Here is a 17,612-nt window from a genome sequence, read left to right on the forward strand (position 1 = left end):
GCCAATTGAGGCCATTGACAGAGCAATTAAAGTAATTAGTGGACCTGCCCATCCAACCTTAAGGTTGGCGGGTAGGCCAGGAGCCCCAACAGGAGCTAGAAAAAACATGAAACCTCATCCACAGGTGGGATGAGGTTTCATGGAGGGTTTTAAAAATTTTAATAAAGTTTTTTTGGAAATTATGAACATGTCCCAACTGTCACGAGGGGACATGTTAGGGAAATTTTATTTTTCTATTATGAGCTTTTTCACATTTAGAGCTGATCTCCCTGATGCTGCACTTAGCCTCAGGGAGATCAATGTGCTCTTTTGTGCGCATGCGCGAAAGAGCACACTCACGATTTTAGGAATCCCCACCCCCCCCACCCTGCCTGCACTTCTGTGTGGACGTCACGCTGGGTGGGCATTAATTGGCCCGCCCACGTGAAAGGGTGCACGTGCCCGCCCATCAATTTCCCCCCCAATGGGGGGAAAATTCAGCCCCAAAAATTCATAACCCTTTAAGTGGAGAAATTTCTCCACATCTCGGTACGAAATGATTGTCCCCTTACCCTGAAACTGTGCCCCCTTGTTCTAGATTCCCCAGCTGCCGGGGGCAACCTCTCAGAACAGTGAAAAGGGATTCCAGTTTCCTTGGGCATCAAGAAGCACTTGTTCCAAATTCAGACTATTCCAGCCAGACCTGTACATCACATTGCTACTCCCCTATTGAGGGAATGGTATTAATTTTCTACTTCAGTTCCCCTTGTGCTCACTTTTTTAACTTTTAAGGCTCTTTTATTTCCCATGTCATGTAAGTATTAACACTGTCTCCTTCCCTGTTCCAACTGGCATAAGTTGTTTTTCGACTAGTTTTCATTCACCAGAGCTTATTTTTGTGCCATACTGCAGGAACTGTGCATCTGCTTACTGACTAGTGGGCACTGTTTTCAGACAATGGACTGCAAAGTCCATAATTGCAGCCAAATGATGAGGGGGACAAGGAAAGCACAGTGGAAGTATTGATGGTCGGTAACAGATTGACAGTAACAACGTTAGTAGGAAGCATGAAGGCTGGCAAGCGTAGTGCTAGAACTGTGGGCAAGTTAGAGCTGAATGCTTCAAACTTATAATGCATATAAATGTTTAAACCTGAAGGGATGAAACATAATATTTAATTAATAATAATAAAAGTTTGGATTATTTCAATTAAATATTTTGAACGAACTTACTTGTGATGAGAAACCACTTTGTGAATAAACAATATGGTGTCCCAAGCTCGAAGAAGCATTTCACGCATTTGCTTCACAGGTATCAGTGGGTAAATTATGTCATTGCAGTGTGACAATTAAAGCGGTGTAGCTGATAGTGTCAAAGACAACACAGCTGGAAGTCGACTTTTAAGCCATAATATATTTAATACATTTATTATAGACTGGTTATTGCACGTAACGAGACATTCGGCTCTTTTTGTCTGTGATGGTTCTCTGCAAGAGCAATTCAGCTAGCTCCACTCCCTGGCACTTTCCACGTAACCCTGCATTTTTTTTCTTTAGGTAATTATCCAATTCCCTTTTGAAAGTCACGATTGAATCTGTCCTCATAACACTTCCGCTAGTGCATTCCAGCTTCTAACTACTCGCAGCATAAAAAATGTTTTTCCTCATGTTGCCTTTGGTTCTTTTGCCATTTACATTAAATCAGTGTCCTCTGGTTCTCGGCCCTTCTGCCAATGGGAACAGTTTCTCTCTATCTACTCTGTCCAGAGCCCACGTAATTTTAAACACTTCTACCAAATCTCCACTTAATCTTCTCTTCTCTAAGGCAAACAACCTAGCTCCTACAATCTATCCATGTACTGTAACTGAAGTCCCTCAATCCCTGGAACCACTCCTGTAATTCTTTTCTGCAACCTCTCTAATGCCCTCGCATCCTTCCTAAAGTGTGATGCTCAGAATTGGACACTATGGGCAGAATTTTCCGTTTGGGGGTGGGGGGAGAGTGGGTGTGGGTGGGCACGGACCCAATCACCGCCCGTGATCGGGTCCGTGCTGCCATTTTTCATGGGCGGGCCAATTAAGGCCCGCCCAGTGTATTTGCCGACTCCCGTGGATAGCGGGAGTGTGCGGGCGGCGGTGGGCATGTACAGACTGCCGGGTCCAATGCCGACACGGCAGTCTGTTTAAAAGAAGGCCTGGCAGCTTCCTGTAAGCTGCTGACAATGGCCTGTTTGAGGGCGCACCACAGGGGTCGGCTGAGCAGGCCAGGCTGGAGGGAAGGGCAGAGGAGCAGGCCAGGCTGCAGGGTCTGCCACAGGAGCAGGGCAGGCTGTAGGGTAGGCCAGCGGGGGGCCAATGCACCCTCATTTTTCAGATGAATGCCTTGCTGCCCTCCTCGAGGAGGTGGCATCACGGCTGGAGGTGTTGGTCCCCCAGGATGGGAGGAGGAGGCCTCCCCACCCCACGTAACGAAGCGTGCCTGGGAGGAGGTGGCGGAGATGGTGAGCTCCCGTGACGTGGTGCGGCGCACCTGGATCTAGTACCGTAAGCGCTTCAATGATTTGTTGCGCTCTGGAAGGGTGAGTACCACGTTGGCATTGGGCATTTAACCCAGCAGGTAGCCTTAACCTTTGAGGCCAACAGCGAGATCCGCAATTTCCTCCCAACATCCATAGCACTGATAATTGTTAAATTTGTTATTGTTGCAACATTGCTCAGTTATAGAGTGATAGAGTCAGAGGTGTGCAGCACAGAAAAAGGCCCTTCGGCCCATTGAGGATGCGCGGGGTCAAACACTACCTAAGAATTCTAATCCCATTTTCCAGCACTAGGCCCATAACTATGTATGCCATGACATCGCAAGAGCACATCCAAATACTTATTACATGTTATGAGGGTTTCTGCATCTACCACCCTTTCAGGCAGTGCGTTCCAGATTCCCACCACCCTCTGTGTGCAAAGGTTGCTCATCACATCCCCTGTAAATCTCCTGCCCCTTACCTTAAATCTATGCCCCTGGTTGCTGATCCCTCCGCCAAGGGGAAAAGTTCCTTTCTGTCTACCCTATCTATGCCCCTCATAAGTTCATACACCTCAATCATGTCCCCCCCTTAATCTCCTCTGCTCTAGGGAAAATAACCCCAGTCTATGCAATCACTCCTCATAACTGAAACTCTCCAGGCCAGGCAGCATCCTGGTAAACGTCCTCTGCACTCTCTCCACTGCAATCACATCCCTCCCATAATGCGCATTTCAGAACTGCACGCAGAACTATAGCTGTGGCCTAAGCAGCGTATTCTACAGTTCGAACATTACCTCCCTGCTCCTATATTCTATGCCTTGGCTAATAAAGGCAAGTATACAATATGCCTTCTTAAACACCTTATGTACCTGTCCCACTACCTTAAGGGACCAGTCAACATGCACACCAAGGTCCCTCTGATCTTCGTTACTTCCCACGGTTCTACCATTCATCGTGTATTCCTGTGCGTTGTTTGTCCTGCCCAAGCGCATCACCTCACACTTATCTATATTAAATTCTATTTGGCACTTATCAGCCCATCTGACCAGCCTCTCTATATCCTCCTGTAATATACGGCTATCCTCCTCACTATTTAACACCTCACCAATGTTCGTGTCCATTGGTTCTGGAAGGTTGAGCGAATAATGAACCAGGGGGAAAGGGATGAAGTTTGTCACTGTGTAGACGCTAACTGATCCACTGTCCTTGTTGTTCCTTTCAGCATCATCAGAGCATGGCCGGCAGGAGGAGCTGCAGATACCCCTCTCATTCCTGAGGGCCCTCAAGTCTCACCAGCATCACACCATTTCTGCGAGGCAGGCACCAGCGCAGATACGAGCACCTCGGTGGGCATTGGAACATTGGCTAGTGTCCCGGGGGACAGTAGAGAGGGTACTTCACATTCGCTGGATGAGCTGGCAGAGACAGAGTGCCGATGGCGCCAGCAGTCAGAGGACTGCAGGGAGCCAGGCACATGCTCAGTTGGTGCCTGATGATGTGCCTCTGGTGTCGTCTGTGACACAGCAGCTGCAGGAAATGCGGCTGGGTGTGCGGGAGCATCTGGGTGTGATACATGAGGCTATGCTTCGCTTGGTGTCCGTGGTGGAGAAGTCCACAGAGAGCATCACTGATGCAATGAGCCTCATGGCTGAGCGTCATGCTTCCTTCATGGAGAGAGTGGCGACTCTCATGGAGAGGCACCTCCAGGAGAACAATCAGACCTTCCTGGGGCTGCGCTCGGACCTGCAAGCCCTCACAGCGGCATTGGCCACAGCTGGTCAGTGCCAGTGTCGGAGATGGTCTGGGCATCAAGCTTCCCAGCTCGTTGCCCATCCATCCACGGTGAGCAGGGAGGTCCGAGGTGACCTCACATTGGCACAACAGCTGCCTGTTGTCTCTGCGGGCTCCTCTCAGGGCGCTCCGGATGAGGGCACCGGATCCTCTGCCCCTCTCCCAGTGATCATATCATCCGGTGAGGCTGCGACAACTGGGGAGATGCCAGTTGTGGAACTGGCAGATCCCTCCCAGGCGGGCCCTCCACAGGCCAGAGGACGACCGCCAAGGTCATCGAGGCCAACAGGACAGCAGAGTCAGCAGGCTGTCTCAGATCGCCTCTCCGAGCGATGAGGCAGCACCAAGACGTAGCACCAGCAAACGGAAACATAAGGCACAATAGGCACACAATGGTGCTTTTGTGTTGGCCTGAGATTGGGCCCTTAGAATTTATTTTTGCTTGCTTACAGTATTGTTTTACAATTGGGAGAACATCTGATTTGAAAATTAAAGTTCAGATGTGTGACCATGGCTGAGGGTGGCTTGTTTGTTCTGCATGTGTATGTTTAAGAAAACTGTCACGAGTGTTTGTTTGGACATTCAAATTTATGTACACGGCCCTTAGTTCCTGCTGATGACCTGGCAGATTTTGCGCTCAGGTGTCGAGTATGGATGCGCCAGGCAAGGCTGGTCCTGCTGATCCATCTGTGTTGTGCTAGCTGAAGGTTCGTTGGATTAAAGCCTCCCGGGTGTCCCTGCCTCCTTGGTGTAGTCCCGGGTCAGCGTCGACCCCCTCAGCATTCCCCTGTGCATGCTTATCCTCAGAATCAGTGCTGGACTCATCATATGCAGCCGCAGACAATGAGTCGACGTCTTCGTCATCCACTGCATCCCCCCTTTCCAGCACAAGATTGTGTAGAGCACAGCATGCAACCGCTATTACCGACACACAATCTGGGAGGTACGGGAGTGCGCCCCCTGAGCAGTCCAGGCATCGGAAGCACATCTTGAGAAGGCCGATGGCTCTCTCCACCACAGCCCTTTTGGAGGCGCGGCTCCTATTGTACCACTGCTCAGCTTCTGATATTGAATGGCGGAGAGGCGTCATGAGCCACCTTCTGAGGGGATAGACCTTGTCACCCAGCATCCAGCCATCAAGCCGGGTTGGAGCACTGAAGAGACCCGGCACCTGGGAGTGTTTGAGGATGTAGGCATCGTGGGAGCTGCCTGGGTACCTTGCACAGACTTGTAGGATCAGCATCCTGTGATCACACACTATCTGCACGTTCATGGAGTGGAAGCCCTTCCTGTTGACGAAGGCACCGGGCTCACTTGATGGCCACAGTCTATTGCACCCTGGACACGGGGGAAGCCAGCAATGGCCGCGAAGCCTCTGGCTCGCTGTGTCTGGCTTGCATGTTCCCAGCGGAAGTGGATGAAGGTCAATGCATGCCTGAACAGAGCATCTGTGACCTGCTTGACACAAGTGTGGACAGCTGATTGGGAGACACCACAAAGATCACCCATCGACCCCTGGAAGGAGCCAGAGGCATAGAAGTTGAGGGCAGCTGTGACCTTCAGAGCCACTGGCATGGGGTGTCTGCCCACACAAGGGAGATCTCAGGGCCAGTCACCTGGTTCATTGTCTCCCTTGACAGTCGGAGCCGCCTCCAGCACTGCACCTCAGACATATTGAGGTAATTGCTTCGCCACCTGTATACTCTGGCAGCAGGATAGTGGCGTCTTCTGTGGCCCCTTCCACCTTGGACTACCTCTTGGCCCTGCACCCCTTGTGCCTGCGCCTGTACTCCCAAAGGTGACTCCCCTGGAGGCTGAATGTGCACTCCTGGCCGCTGCCTCCTTCTAGCCCTCCCTTCTTCCTCAGAGGAGCTGCCTCCGGTGGACACATCAGATCCCATACCCAGGCTAAGGGGAGGAGTCCTGAAAGCTACAGGCCTGCTAAAGATTCCTGACTGCAGAGTGCTGACCTGAAGGTTAAAAGTACACAGAAAGCTGCTGGAATGCATTCTGAACTACTGCAGATCACACAGGCAAGTTTAAAATACTTTCTCCAATAAATACTCCACAAAGCAGATTGATGACCCCACTGAGCCCTCTTGTCCCGCCCGTGAATGAGGTTCATAGAAAAGCCTTTTACCCTCCTGCCCATGCGCCAACCCAAAGATTGCATGGGCACCTAAAAATCACCGTCAATTGAAGACGAAAGGGCCTTAACTGGCCCGTTAATTAATGGCGGGCGCACATCGAACTTCATCATGTGCCCGCCCAGTGAAATATCGCGATGACGCGTGTAACGTTGGGATGCTCGCCCGACACCACTGTGCGTCATTTTACGCACGGACGTGTGGGGCCAGCCCCCCGCATGTCAAACTGAAAATTCTTCCCTATATTTCACTTGAGGCTAAACTAACGTTTTATAAAGTGTTGCCTTAACTTCCTTGTGTTTGTTCTCTATTTATAAAGCCCAGAATCCCTTATGACTTTTTAGCCACTTTCTCAAACTGTCCTGCCACCTCCAATGACTTATATACATATATGCCTAGGCCTCTCTGCTCCTGCACCCCTTTTAGAATTGTACCTTTTATTTTTTATTGCCTCTCATTCTTCCTACCAAAATGTATCACTTCACACCTCAATGCTGTCATGAAGCTATTAATGTATATAATGTTATTGGAAAATATTTTTCTTTTAAAATAGAGGTTTAGTCTGTGGGTGTGTCTTAATTGGATTAAAGCCAGCTAGCCTGGGTGCTTTGATGTGTACTAACTTGTGATGTAAACAGAGAGGTAGACTGCATTTGCATTTGCGCTTTTTGAATACAGCATTTAAGAAGGCGAATGAAATCTGGCATCTAGCTAGAAGAGACCAAGAAATATGTTTATATTACTAATAAAATTGGTACTATGAAAGGGGTTTTATTGTTCAAAGAGGCTGGTGATACAATGAGAATTTACGTTCAATGAGCTGTGCTAGGTATAACTTCAGCAGTTGTCGTGTGTGTAGAGCAGAGGCAATGTAAGATCAAACTAGCTGTAAGCCTACAACTGTCTCCACAGGAACCAAAGTGAGAGGAACCTTGTTTTGAATTTGTAAGGTGAAAATGGTTTGCCTGGTGTCTGGTAAAATCGATGGGTTGCTGTTGCCTTAATGGAGATTAGTTTGGGAATTTGTTAAAAGTTATGATAGTAGTAATTTGTAGCCATGTTTATGTTTTAACCTGTGTAAATTAATAAAATGTTTCATTTAGTTTAATGTAAAACGTCTCGAGAACTGGTGGTCTGATTCCTGAATTTAGAGTTGCAACTCAAACATACTACTTAAAAAAAATATATAGGTTATGACAGTTGTTTAAAGTTTTCCTCTGGGATTTTTAAATAACTCTCAGCTGTACCAAAAGGCTGTCTCATAACAATTGCATTAAATTTCATTTGCCAGTGTCCACCCAGTCTCCCAGCCTGTTTATATCCTCTTGAAGTACACCACTATCCTCAATACAGTTCACATTACTTGCAAGTTTTGTGGCATTTGCAAATTTTGAAGTTGTGCCCTGCATGCCCAAATCTAGGTCATTACAAGTAGAGTACCTCAAATCTAGCTACCTGAAAATTGGCGGTGTCCGAAAACATTTTTTCTAGCGCTCTAAGTGGCTTAGTGAACCTCGACCCCACCTGTAGGTAAGTGGGGGAGGCATGAAAGAGTTATTAAATCCAATGAGTGAAAAATGAATTAATATCAGCAGCAACGTGGCCATTAACCTAAAACATTTTGCAATCATATCAGTTAGTTTTCCTGTGAATCCTATTCACTGAATTAAGGACTATAAATTTATTTTTTCGAAAACGGGCAAGTTCTGAAATCTGGTGCACACGAGGTTCCAAGTTGCCGGATTTAAAGTACTCTACCTGTAATATATATCAAGAAAAGCAGTAGTCATAGTACCGACCCCTGAGGAACGCCACTGTATGCTTTCTTCCGGTCTGAAAAACAAACGTTCACCAATACTTTGTCACTCATCGACTTTGTATCTATGCTGCCACTTTCCCTTTTATTCTGAGAGCATTAACTTTATTTCACCAAATTCTTTAAGGTTTTAGCCTGGTCAAAATGTAATTGATTTGACAAATTTAGCATCAGTGTATAAGCTGCTTTGGAAAAATGATCAATCTTGTGCATTCATCTATATTGCAGTAAAGCGCTTTTGGAAAGTTTAAACAAGCAAACAATTGCCTTTTTTAAATTGTTCTGAAATTCTATTGTCATTTGATAGGCAGTAAGAAAGCACAAGCTGACGAAACGATGGTTTCTGAGAATTATTGATGAACGGGTAAGTATGCTTTGTTATTTAAGTACTTTAAAGCCAAGTTAACCCAGTATTTTGACATTAGATAGTTACAGACCATTAATTGGCCCACTCCATATTTGATTGTCACCTGTTCTGATATACCACCACATAGAGTATCTTTCTGTTCGCAGATAATCTCAGCTAATGAGGAAGAGAGGCAATAGAATAGAACTGTGCATTTCCTGTCAGCCATTTTAGCCAGTCATGGAGATACAAAGGTATCCTCAGCATTAATTATGCATTCAGGCTGAAGGATTATGGCTACAGTTGAGCTGTTTAGAAATGAGGAAGAAAATGCTCATTGCCTCCCATTTTTCCCCCGTAAAATGGAATTGCCAAACAAATCTTATTTTTGCAGTTAGCCTCTTGGACCATTTTGGTAATTGAATAGAGAGGAAATATTCTGTTGCATCCTATTAAAAGGCAGAAACAATTCCTCAGCCACAGTGGCAAAGTGTAGATTTTCGTTTTCTATTGTGAAAACAGCTAGAACATCTAGAAAAAGAAATCTGCTGTCCTTACTTGGTCTGGCCTACTGGCTATGTGACTCCAGATCCACAGCAATGTGGTTGACTCCTAAATGGCCCAGTAAGCCACTCCGTTGTATCAAACTGCTAAAAAATCTAAAAGGAATGAAACCAGACGGACCACCTAGCATTGACCTAGGCTCTGTCGATCCTGCAAACTCCGCCTTATTAACATCTGGGGGACTAGTCATACCTTATAGATAATGTCCCAGGCACCACCATCACCATCACTGGGTATGTCCTGCCCCACCAGGAGGACAGACCCAGCAGAGGTGGTGGCACAGTAGTATACTGTCAGGAGGGAGTTGTCCTGGGAGCCCTTCACATCGATTTTGGACCCCATGAAGTCTCATGGCAAGGAAACCCTGATTATCACCTACTGCACCATCCCACACCCCCAACCTGCCCCGCCTGCACCCCCTGCCCTCCCAGTCACAATCAGCTGATGAATCAGCACTCTTCCATGTTGAACACCACTTGGCGGAAGCACTGAGCATGACAAGGGCGTAGAAAAGTACTCTGGTTGGGGGTCTTCAAAGTCCATCAATAAGAGTAGCTCGGTAGAACCACTATAGGCCGAGTTGGCCAAGCCCTAAAGGACATAGCTGCTAGACTGGGTCTGCGGCAGGTGGTGAGGGAAAAACATACTTGACCTCATCCTCACGAACCAGCCTGCCATAGATGCATCTGTCCATGACATTATTGGTAGGAGTAATGCATTGCATAGTCCTTGTGGAGATGAAGTCCTGTTTTCACATTGAGGATACTCTCCATTGTGTTTAGTGGCACTACCACCATGCTAAATGGGATAGATCTAGCAACTCAAGACTGAGCGTCCATGAGGCACTGTGTGTCATCAGCAGCAGCAGAATTGTACTCAACTACAATCTGTAACCTCATGTCCCAACGTATCCCCCACTCTACCATGACCACAAAGCCAGGGGATCAACCCTAGTTCAATGAAGATTGCAGGAGAGCATGCCAGGAGCAGCACCAGGCATACCTAAAAATGAGGTGTCAACCTGGTGAAGCTACAACACAGGACTACTTGCGTGCGAACCAGCATATACAGCAAGTGCTGGATGGAGCTAAGCGATCCCACAACCCATGGATCAGATCTAAGCTCTGCAGCCCTGCCACATCCAGTTGTGAATGGTGGTGGACAATTAAAGAACTCAGCGGAGGAGCACACTTCACAAATATCCCCATCCTCGATGATGGCGGAGCCCAGCACGTCAGTAGAAAAGATAAAGCGAAGCCATTGCAACAATCTTCAGCCAGAAGTGCTGATTGGTTCATCTCAGCCTCATCCTGAGGTCCCCAGCATCAGAGATGCCAGTCTTCAGCCAATTCGATTCACTCCACATGATATCAAGTGTTACGACTGATCCCCGGGTGAGGTCCCCCAATTTGTTATGATCCCGGACGACATACCCCACGTTGTTATGCTCCCGGGTGAGGAGAGATGAACTGGCTCCCCTTCTTTATTCAACCCCCTCGGTTGATCACAACAAGCTTAATTTGAAAAGGATCCCTTCCCTCTTGGATACCTTTTCCTAATCCAAATGTATTAATGTTTTAAAAGAAACCAATTTAACCAGGTTTTCTTGAGTCAAAGAAAGAGTAAGTTTATTAGTTACTAAAAACCCGAGGAAAAAATAATAAAAAACACAACACACGTACAGATAGATTAGAAATGAGAAGTTGAGTCCAAGATAAAAGTTTTAAAATATATGAATCAGTCTTTGGCTTGTCTGGGAGGAGAAGATGATTGAACATTGTGGTTGTGAAGTTGGGTGATTGCGGTAGAGTTGACTTTGGCAGTTGAGCAGTTGGTTTGGAGACACTTGGTTCTACAGGTTGGCTGAAGGAGTTGTCCTGTTTTCCTTCTTGACTATGGCTTTGCTGAGTTGTGACTTGCCACCAGCAACAGAGAGAGCCTTTTACCTGCTAACTGCAGTGATGCCTGGTTGCTGTTCCTCTGCTGTGACCTTCACAGCACACACTAGCACACCAGAACTAGCGCACGCAGACCAGGTTTGCAGCTGGCTTTTTAGCCCCTATTGTGTATTCCTGGGAGGGAAAAAGCAAACACGACTTTCGCCCAAAATCTGCTTTCTTTCAACTTGGACCAATTTCTACATTCTGAGATATAACTCAACAGGAGATGGTTCCTTCTGAGATGGTAACCAGTCTCCATTGTCTCTGCAACCAGAGGAGTTTAGAGTTCAGCCTTTTGCATTGCATCTCTCCCTTTCAAGTGCCTCTGTCTAAAATAGGCTTTAACACCTTATGGGTGTGACATTACATGTTCTCTGGACTAGTCGGTCAAGTGTAACCCACATGGGAATTTTCCAGCAGGTGGTTACTTTACATTCTCAGCCAGCTTTTGGTTCTATGTCTTTTAAAAAAAAACACATATCTTCCTTTAAAAGTTCAAAAATGCCTATAAGTAATTTGGGCTGTGATCTGCTGTAATGACACAAGAAACCGCTGAAGGCATTGGATACTGCAAAGGCAATGGGCCCTGACAATATTCCGGCAATAGTACTGAAGACTTGTGCTCCAGAACTTGCTGCGCCCCTAGTCAAGCTGTTACAATATAGCTGCAACACTGTCATCTACCTGGCAATGTGGAAAATTGCCCAGGTATGCCCTGTACACAAAAAGCAGGATGAATCCAACCCAGCCAATTACTGCCCCATCAGTCTACTCTCGATCATCAGTAAAGTAATGGAGGGGCCATCAACAGTGCTATCAAGTGGCACTTGCTTAACAATAACCTGATCACTGATGTTCAATTTGGGTTCCGTCAGTGTCACTCAGGTTGTGACTTAATTACAGCCTTAGTTCAAACATGGAGAAAAGAGCTGAACGCCAGAGGTGAGATGAGAGTGACTGCCCTTGACACCAAGGCAGCATTTGATTGAGTATGGCATCAAGGAGTCCTCGCAAAACTTGAGTCAATAGGAATTGTGTGGGGGGGAGGATCTGCTGTGCTAAGTATGACTCCAACCAGTGCAAAGGAAGATGGTTGTTGGAGGTCAATCATCTCAGTTCCAGGACATCACTACAGGAGTTCCTCAGGGTAGTGTCCTCGGCCCAACCATCTTCAGCTGCTTCATCAATGATCTTCCTTCCATTATAAGATCAGAAGTAGGGATGTTCACTGATGATTGCATAATGTTCAGCACCATTCACGACTTCTCAGATACTGAAGCAGTCCATGTCCAAATGCGACAAGACCTGGACAATAACCAGGCTTAGGCTGACAGGCGGCAAGTAACATTCATGCCACACAAGTGCCAGGCAATGACCATCTCCAACAAGAGAGAATCTAACCATCGCCCCTTGACATGCAATGGCATTCCATCACTGAATTCCCCACTATCAACATCCTGGGGGTTATCAGTGACCAGAAACTGAACTGGACTAGCCATTCAGATACTGTGGCTACAAGAGCAGGTCAGAGACTAGGAATCCTGTAATGAGTAACGCACCTCCTGACTCCCCAAAGCCTGTCCACCATCTACAAGGAACAAGTCAGGAGTGTGATGGAGTACTCTCCACTTGCCTGGATGAGTGCTCCCCCAACAACGCTCAAGAAGCTTAACACCATCCAGGACAAAGCAGTCCGCTGATTGGCATCCCGTCCACAAACATTTACTCCCTTCACCACCAACACACAGTGGTAGCAGTGTGTACCATCTACAAGATGCACTGCAGGAACTCACAAAGCCTCCTTAGACAGTCCCTTCCAAACTCATGACCACTACCATCTTGAAGAACAAAGGAGCAGACACATGGGAACACCACCAGCTGGAAGTTCTCCTCTAAGCCATTCACCATCCTGACTTGGAAATATATTGCCGTTCCTTCACTCTCGCCGGGTCAAATCCTGGAACATCCTCCCTAATAGCACCGTGGTGTCCCTACACCACATGTACTGCAGCAGTTCAAGATAGCAACTCATCACCACCTTCTCAAAGGCAATTAGGGATGGGCAATAAATGCTGGCCTAGCCAGCGACGCCCACATCCCACAAATGAGAATTTTAAAAAACCTGCTTGCCACCAGAGTCGATATATGGGTTCTACTTTCCTATCATACCTTCCTTTCCTATCTCAACTATTACTGAGTTTTTCTTGTATTTTAAAAAAAATGTTATTGTGTATAATACTGAAATTCGAGAATGAAATCAAATTTAGCTACAGAATAATGTGATCATTTTAGGTTGCAGTTAGCTATGTTTATATTTCTTCATTATTTTGCAATGGAAACAATTCCATTAAAGCTCTTGTATCATGAAGCTTTTAATTGCTTTAGGTTTTAATAGATTTTTGAACTTTGATGTTTATTTGTGTTTATTTAAGGCTAGATGGAAAGAGTGTTTTTTATCTCTAAGACCTGTGTTGAAATGCAGTCCAGATTTGGTGAGGTGATAACATAAATTGTTAGACCTGCTGTTAGACATACCCGTGATTTAGTGTGAGGATTCCAAAATTTGGACCAGCGCAGTAGGGAATATTCTTCTGAAGTCGTACTTGGGCATTCTGTTCATGCATAGTGAGGACGCTTTACTTTCCATCTCGAGAATTATCTTTCAAAGGATATGTGTTCCATTCCTTTGTACTAAAATTCCTCTCTCTGATGAGCATAAACGTTCAGCAAAGACAAACATAAACAATTTAGTGAAGCAACTTCCTTGTCACGGCAAATGGCTGATGCCCTAAACTCATGAACCCTAATTGTAGAAATGTATTGCACCATTATCCATTTTGTACATTGTGCAATGGAATAATATATTTAATCATACAGTATTTTGCAACGGTGTACATTTTTTTAAAGAAAAGGCCAGAATCATCCAACCTAAGTCAATTCCTATATAATGAATTTCAGGAGAAGAATTTGAATGAGAACGTGTATAGAAATATCCAGGAGCTAGAATCTTATGCAGAGAACGCTCAGTCATCATTCATCTACCTCGTATTAGAAGTATTAGGTAAGAATTCTTCTTATAAACCATTTTTTAAAAAAGTAAGTGTTGACTCTTAAACTGAGCCTGTCGGAAGTCTAGATTTAGTAGCTTGACCTTCCAAATGTTTTCACATCAAAATAAGAATCTTCTGCAGTTTGATGGCATCTGGACAGCTGACTGCTCCATCTATATAAACCTAAATAAAACTGCATCAGAGTACTATGTACAGTTTTGGGCTCTACATTGTATAAAGAATGTTGCGGTAATCGAGAGGGTTTAGCACATATTCACTAAAATGATGGAGGATAAACATCAATGTGGGCTAGTTTGGCCGAGCAGCCTATGTTGCAATTTCTATGTAATTCTTTCCACTGACTCCATCCTCATTCCATCCATGCTTAGGCTGAATCAGACTGTCCTTAGTCGGTCTGTTCAAAACCGAGCTAAGCTTTAAATGTTCTGTCCATCACCAAGCCCATTTATGCCCACCTCCTCAAAATTGCCTGTCTCAGTTCCTATTTCAACTCCTAGTGCAATTGAAATCCTTACCATGGCTTTGTCACTCCAGTTTTGACCAACTTTGCTTACCAGTCTTTCATCACCTTGCATAAACTCCAACTTACCTAAAACTCCCCCATGTGTATCCTGCCCTGTAATAAGTTCCACATGCCCATCATCACCGTTTGGGTCTTTTATAAATCTTTTGTTTTTACTCTCCCTTGCTCCTGTGCACATGCTTGCTCTGTCACTTGCACACTCGGTCTCTTTTGGGTTCCATTTTTGTTACCTATTAGCAAAACAACTTGACATTTTACACAGAAATCTGCCCTGTCACTATTCCTTTCTTCTGTGCTACATCTCCAAGAAGAGCACTGAGTCCTGAATGATTAAAGCCACCATTGAACACTGAATGCTTTATTTGAGGTATTTTGAAGTAAATTTAATCTTCTCTCATAACTCCTCATTTCTACAGTTTTCAAAACTAATGATTAAGTATTTTCATCAAAATAACAGTTTTACTCAAAGATAAGGCAATCTTCATTCTTAGGACTGTGCCAGAGCCGAATTTTGCTGCTGACTTAGTGAAAGATGCTGAAAAGCATCGAGATTGTTCAGGTCCGATTATCAAAAGATGTTTTTATTTTTTAGTATGCTACTTCTGTGCTGATGCTAAATGGGAATAATGAACATCTCCAAATGAGTGACCAAAACAATACTCTATTGTAAGGTTAACTAAACGTCAAGATGTATTTTCCCAGTGGGGTAACAGTGAATGATATTAGGGGAAGGAAAGAAAATTGTAGAAAAATTGAAACAATTACAAGTCATCTTCCCTATAACGTAATCATTCAGGTGTTCTGAGCAACAACTTGCATTTATATGACATCATTAACATAGAAACTATTTTCAGATGCTTCACAGAAATTTCATCAGACACAGATCAATGATGATCCATAGAAGAAGATATTATAAGAGAGTATTAAAATCTTTGTCAGAGAGGTGGGTTTTAAGGATCGCTTGAAGGAAAAAGTGAGGTAGAGCTAAGAGCTTAGACAGAACTAGACAGTTGAAAGCACAGCCACAATGGTGGGCCAAAGCATGCGGGACTGCATGAGGAGCCACAGTTAGATGTGTGCACAGTTGTAGGCCTGGACAAGATTGCAAGGCTTGGGAGGATCAAGACTATGAAGTTATTTGAACAGTAAGATGAAAATTTTAAAGTTGAGGCATTGGCCAGTGAACACAGATGATTGATGAACGGGATGTGATGCTGGATAGAATAAGGCATCAGAGTTTTGCAAGGGCTGAAATTTAAGGTGAACAGGAAGTTGGCCAGGAAAGCTTTGGAATAGCTGAGTCTGGTGGTGACAAAAGCATGGATGAGAGTTTGAGCTGCAGGTGAGCCGAGACAGTCATGGAGGTATAATTCGCTGATAAAAGTAAAGAACTGCGGATGCTGGAAATCCAAAACAAAAACAGAAACAGAAATACCTGGAAAAACTCAGCAGGTCTGGCAGCATTGGCGGCGAAGAGCACAGTTGACGTTTCGAGTCCTCATGATCCTTCAACAGAACTAAGTAAAAATGGGAAAGGGGTGAAATATAAGCTAGTTTAACCCGGGGGGTTGGGGGGGCGGCGGGCGGCGGCGGGGGGGGTGTGTGTTGTTGGGACAAGAGGCCAGTAATAGGTGGAGATAACCAAAAGATGTCACAGACAAAAGGACAAAGAGGTGTTGATGGTGGTGATATTATCTAAAGGAATGTGCTAATTAAGAGTAGAAAGCAGGACAAACAAAGTACAGATAGACCTAGTGGGGGTGGGGTGGGGGGAAAGAATACTAAAAAGGCTAAAAGGTAGAGATAAACAATGGGTGGAAATACATTTAAAAATAATGGAAATAGGTGGGAAAGAAAAATCTATATAAATTATTGGAAAAAACATAGAGGGGGAAGAAACGGAAAGGGGGTGGGGATGGAGGAGAGAGTTCATGATTTAAAATTGTTGAAAATATTCAGTCCGATAGGCTGTAAAGTGCCAAGTCGGAAGATGAGGTGCTGTTCCTCCAGTTTGCGTTGAGCTTCACTGGAACAATGCAGCAAACCAAGGACAGACATGTGGGCATGAGAGCAGGGTGGAGTGTTGAAATGGCAAGCGACAGGGAAGTCTGGGTAATGCTTGCGGACAGACCAAAGGTGTTCTGCAAAGTGGTCACCCAGCCTGCGTTTGGTCTCTCCAATGTAGAAGGAACCGCATTGGGAGCAATGAATGCAGTAGACTAAGTTGAGGGAAGTGCAAGTGAAATGCTGCTTCACTTGAAAGGAGTGTTTGGGCCCTTGGACGGTGAGGAGAGAGGAAGTGAAGGGGCAGGTGTTGCATCTTCTGCGGTTGCATGGGAAGATGCCGTGGGAGGGGGTTGAGGAGTAGGGGGTGATGGAGAAGTGGACCAGGGTGTCACGGAGGGAACGATCCCTACGGAATGCCACCGGGGGGGTGAAGGGAAGATGTGTTTGGTGGTGGCATCATGTTGGCGGAAATGGCGGAGGATGATCCTTTGAATGCGGAGGCTGGTGGGGTGATAAGTGAGACATTAGTCGTCTCAATTTCTCTGCTCCTCTCACCCATTCTAACCTGTCTCTCTCTAAAATTACTGCACTCCGTTCTCTCAGGTCCAACCCTAACATTGTCATCAAACCCGCTGACAAGGGTGGTGCTGTTGTTGTCTGGCTCACTGACCTCTACCTCGCGGAGGCTGAGCATCAACTCGCAGACACTTCCTCCTACCTATCCCTGGACCATGACCCCACCACTGAACATCAATCCATTGTTTCCAGAACTGTCACTGACCTCATCTCCTCTGGAGATCTCCCTTCCACAGCTTCCAACCTGATAGTCGCCCAACCTCGGACGGCCCGCTTCTATCTCCTACCCAAAATCCACAAACAGGACTGTCCCGGCAGACCGATTGTGTCAG

At 45.7% G+C, this 17,612-nt stretch overlaps 1 protein-coding gene across 3 annotated transcripts in view; it reads left to right on the forward strand.

The window, feature by feature from the left end:
- Positions 1-17,612, forward strand: part of ndufaf6 (NADH:ubiquinone oxidoreductase complex assembly factor 6) — a 37,097-nt gene that overhangs the window by 11,395 nt on the left and 8,090 nt on the right. For 2 of the 3 annotated variants that reach the window (XM_078540793.1, XM_078540794.1), the window contains exons 4-5: positions 8,561-8,617; positions 14,062-14,164. In XM_078540793.1, the coding sequence (XP_078396919.1) occupies positions 8,561-8,617; positions 14,062-14,164 (160 nt within the window). Of the gene's footprint in view, positions 1-6,203; positions 6,328-8,560; positions 8,618-14,061; positions 14,165-17,612 lie in introns of those variants that run through there. The other variant, XM_078540795.1, reaches the window with a different exon arrangement.

The sequence above is a fragment of the Cetorhinus maximus genome, chromosome 4 (assembly GCF_964194155.1).
Source record: "Cetorhinus maximus chromosome 4, sCetMax3.hap1.1, whole genome shotgun sequence".
Taxonomy (NCBI): Eukaryota; Metazoa; Chordata; class Chondrichthyes; order Lamniformes; family Cetorhinidae; genus Cetorhinus; species Cetorhinus maximus.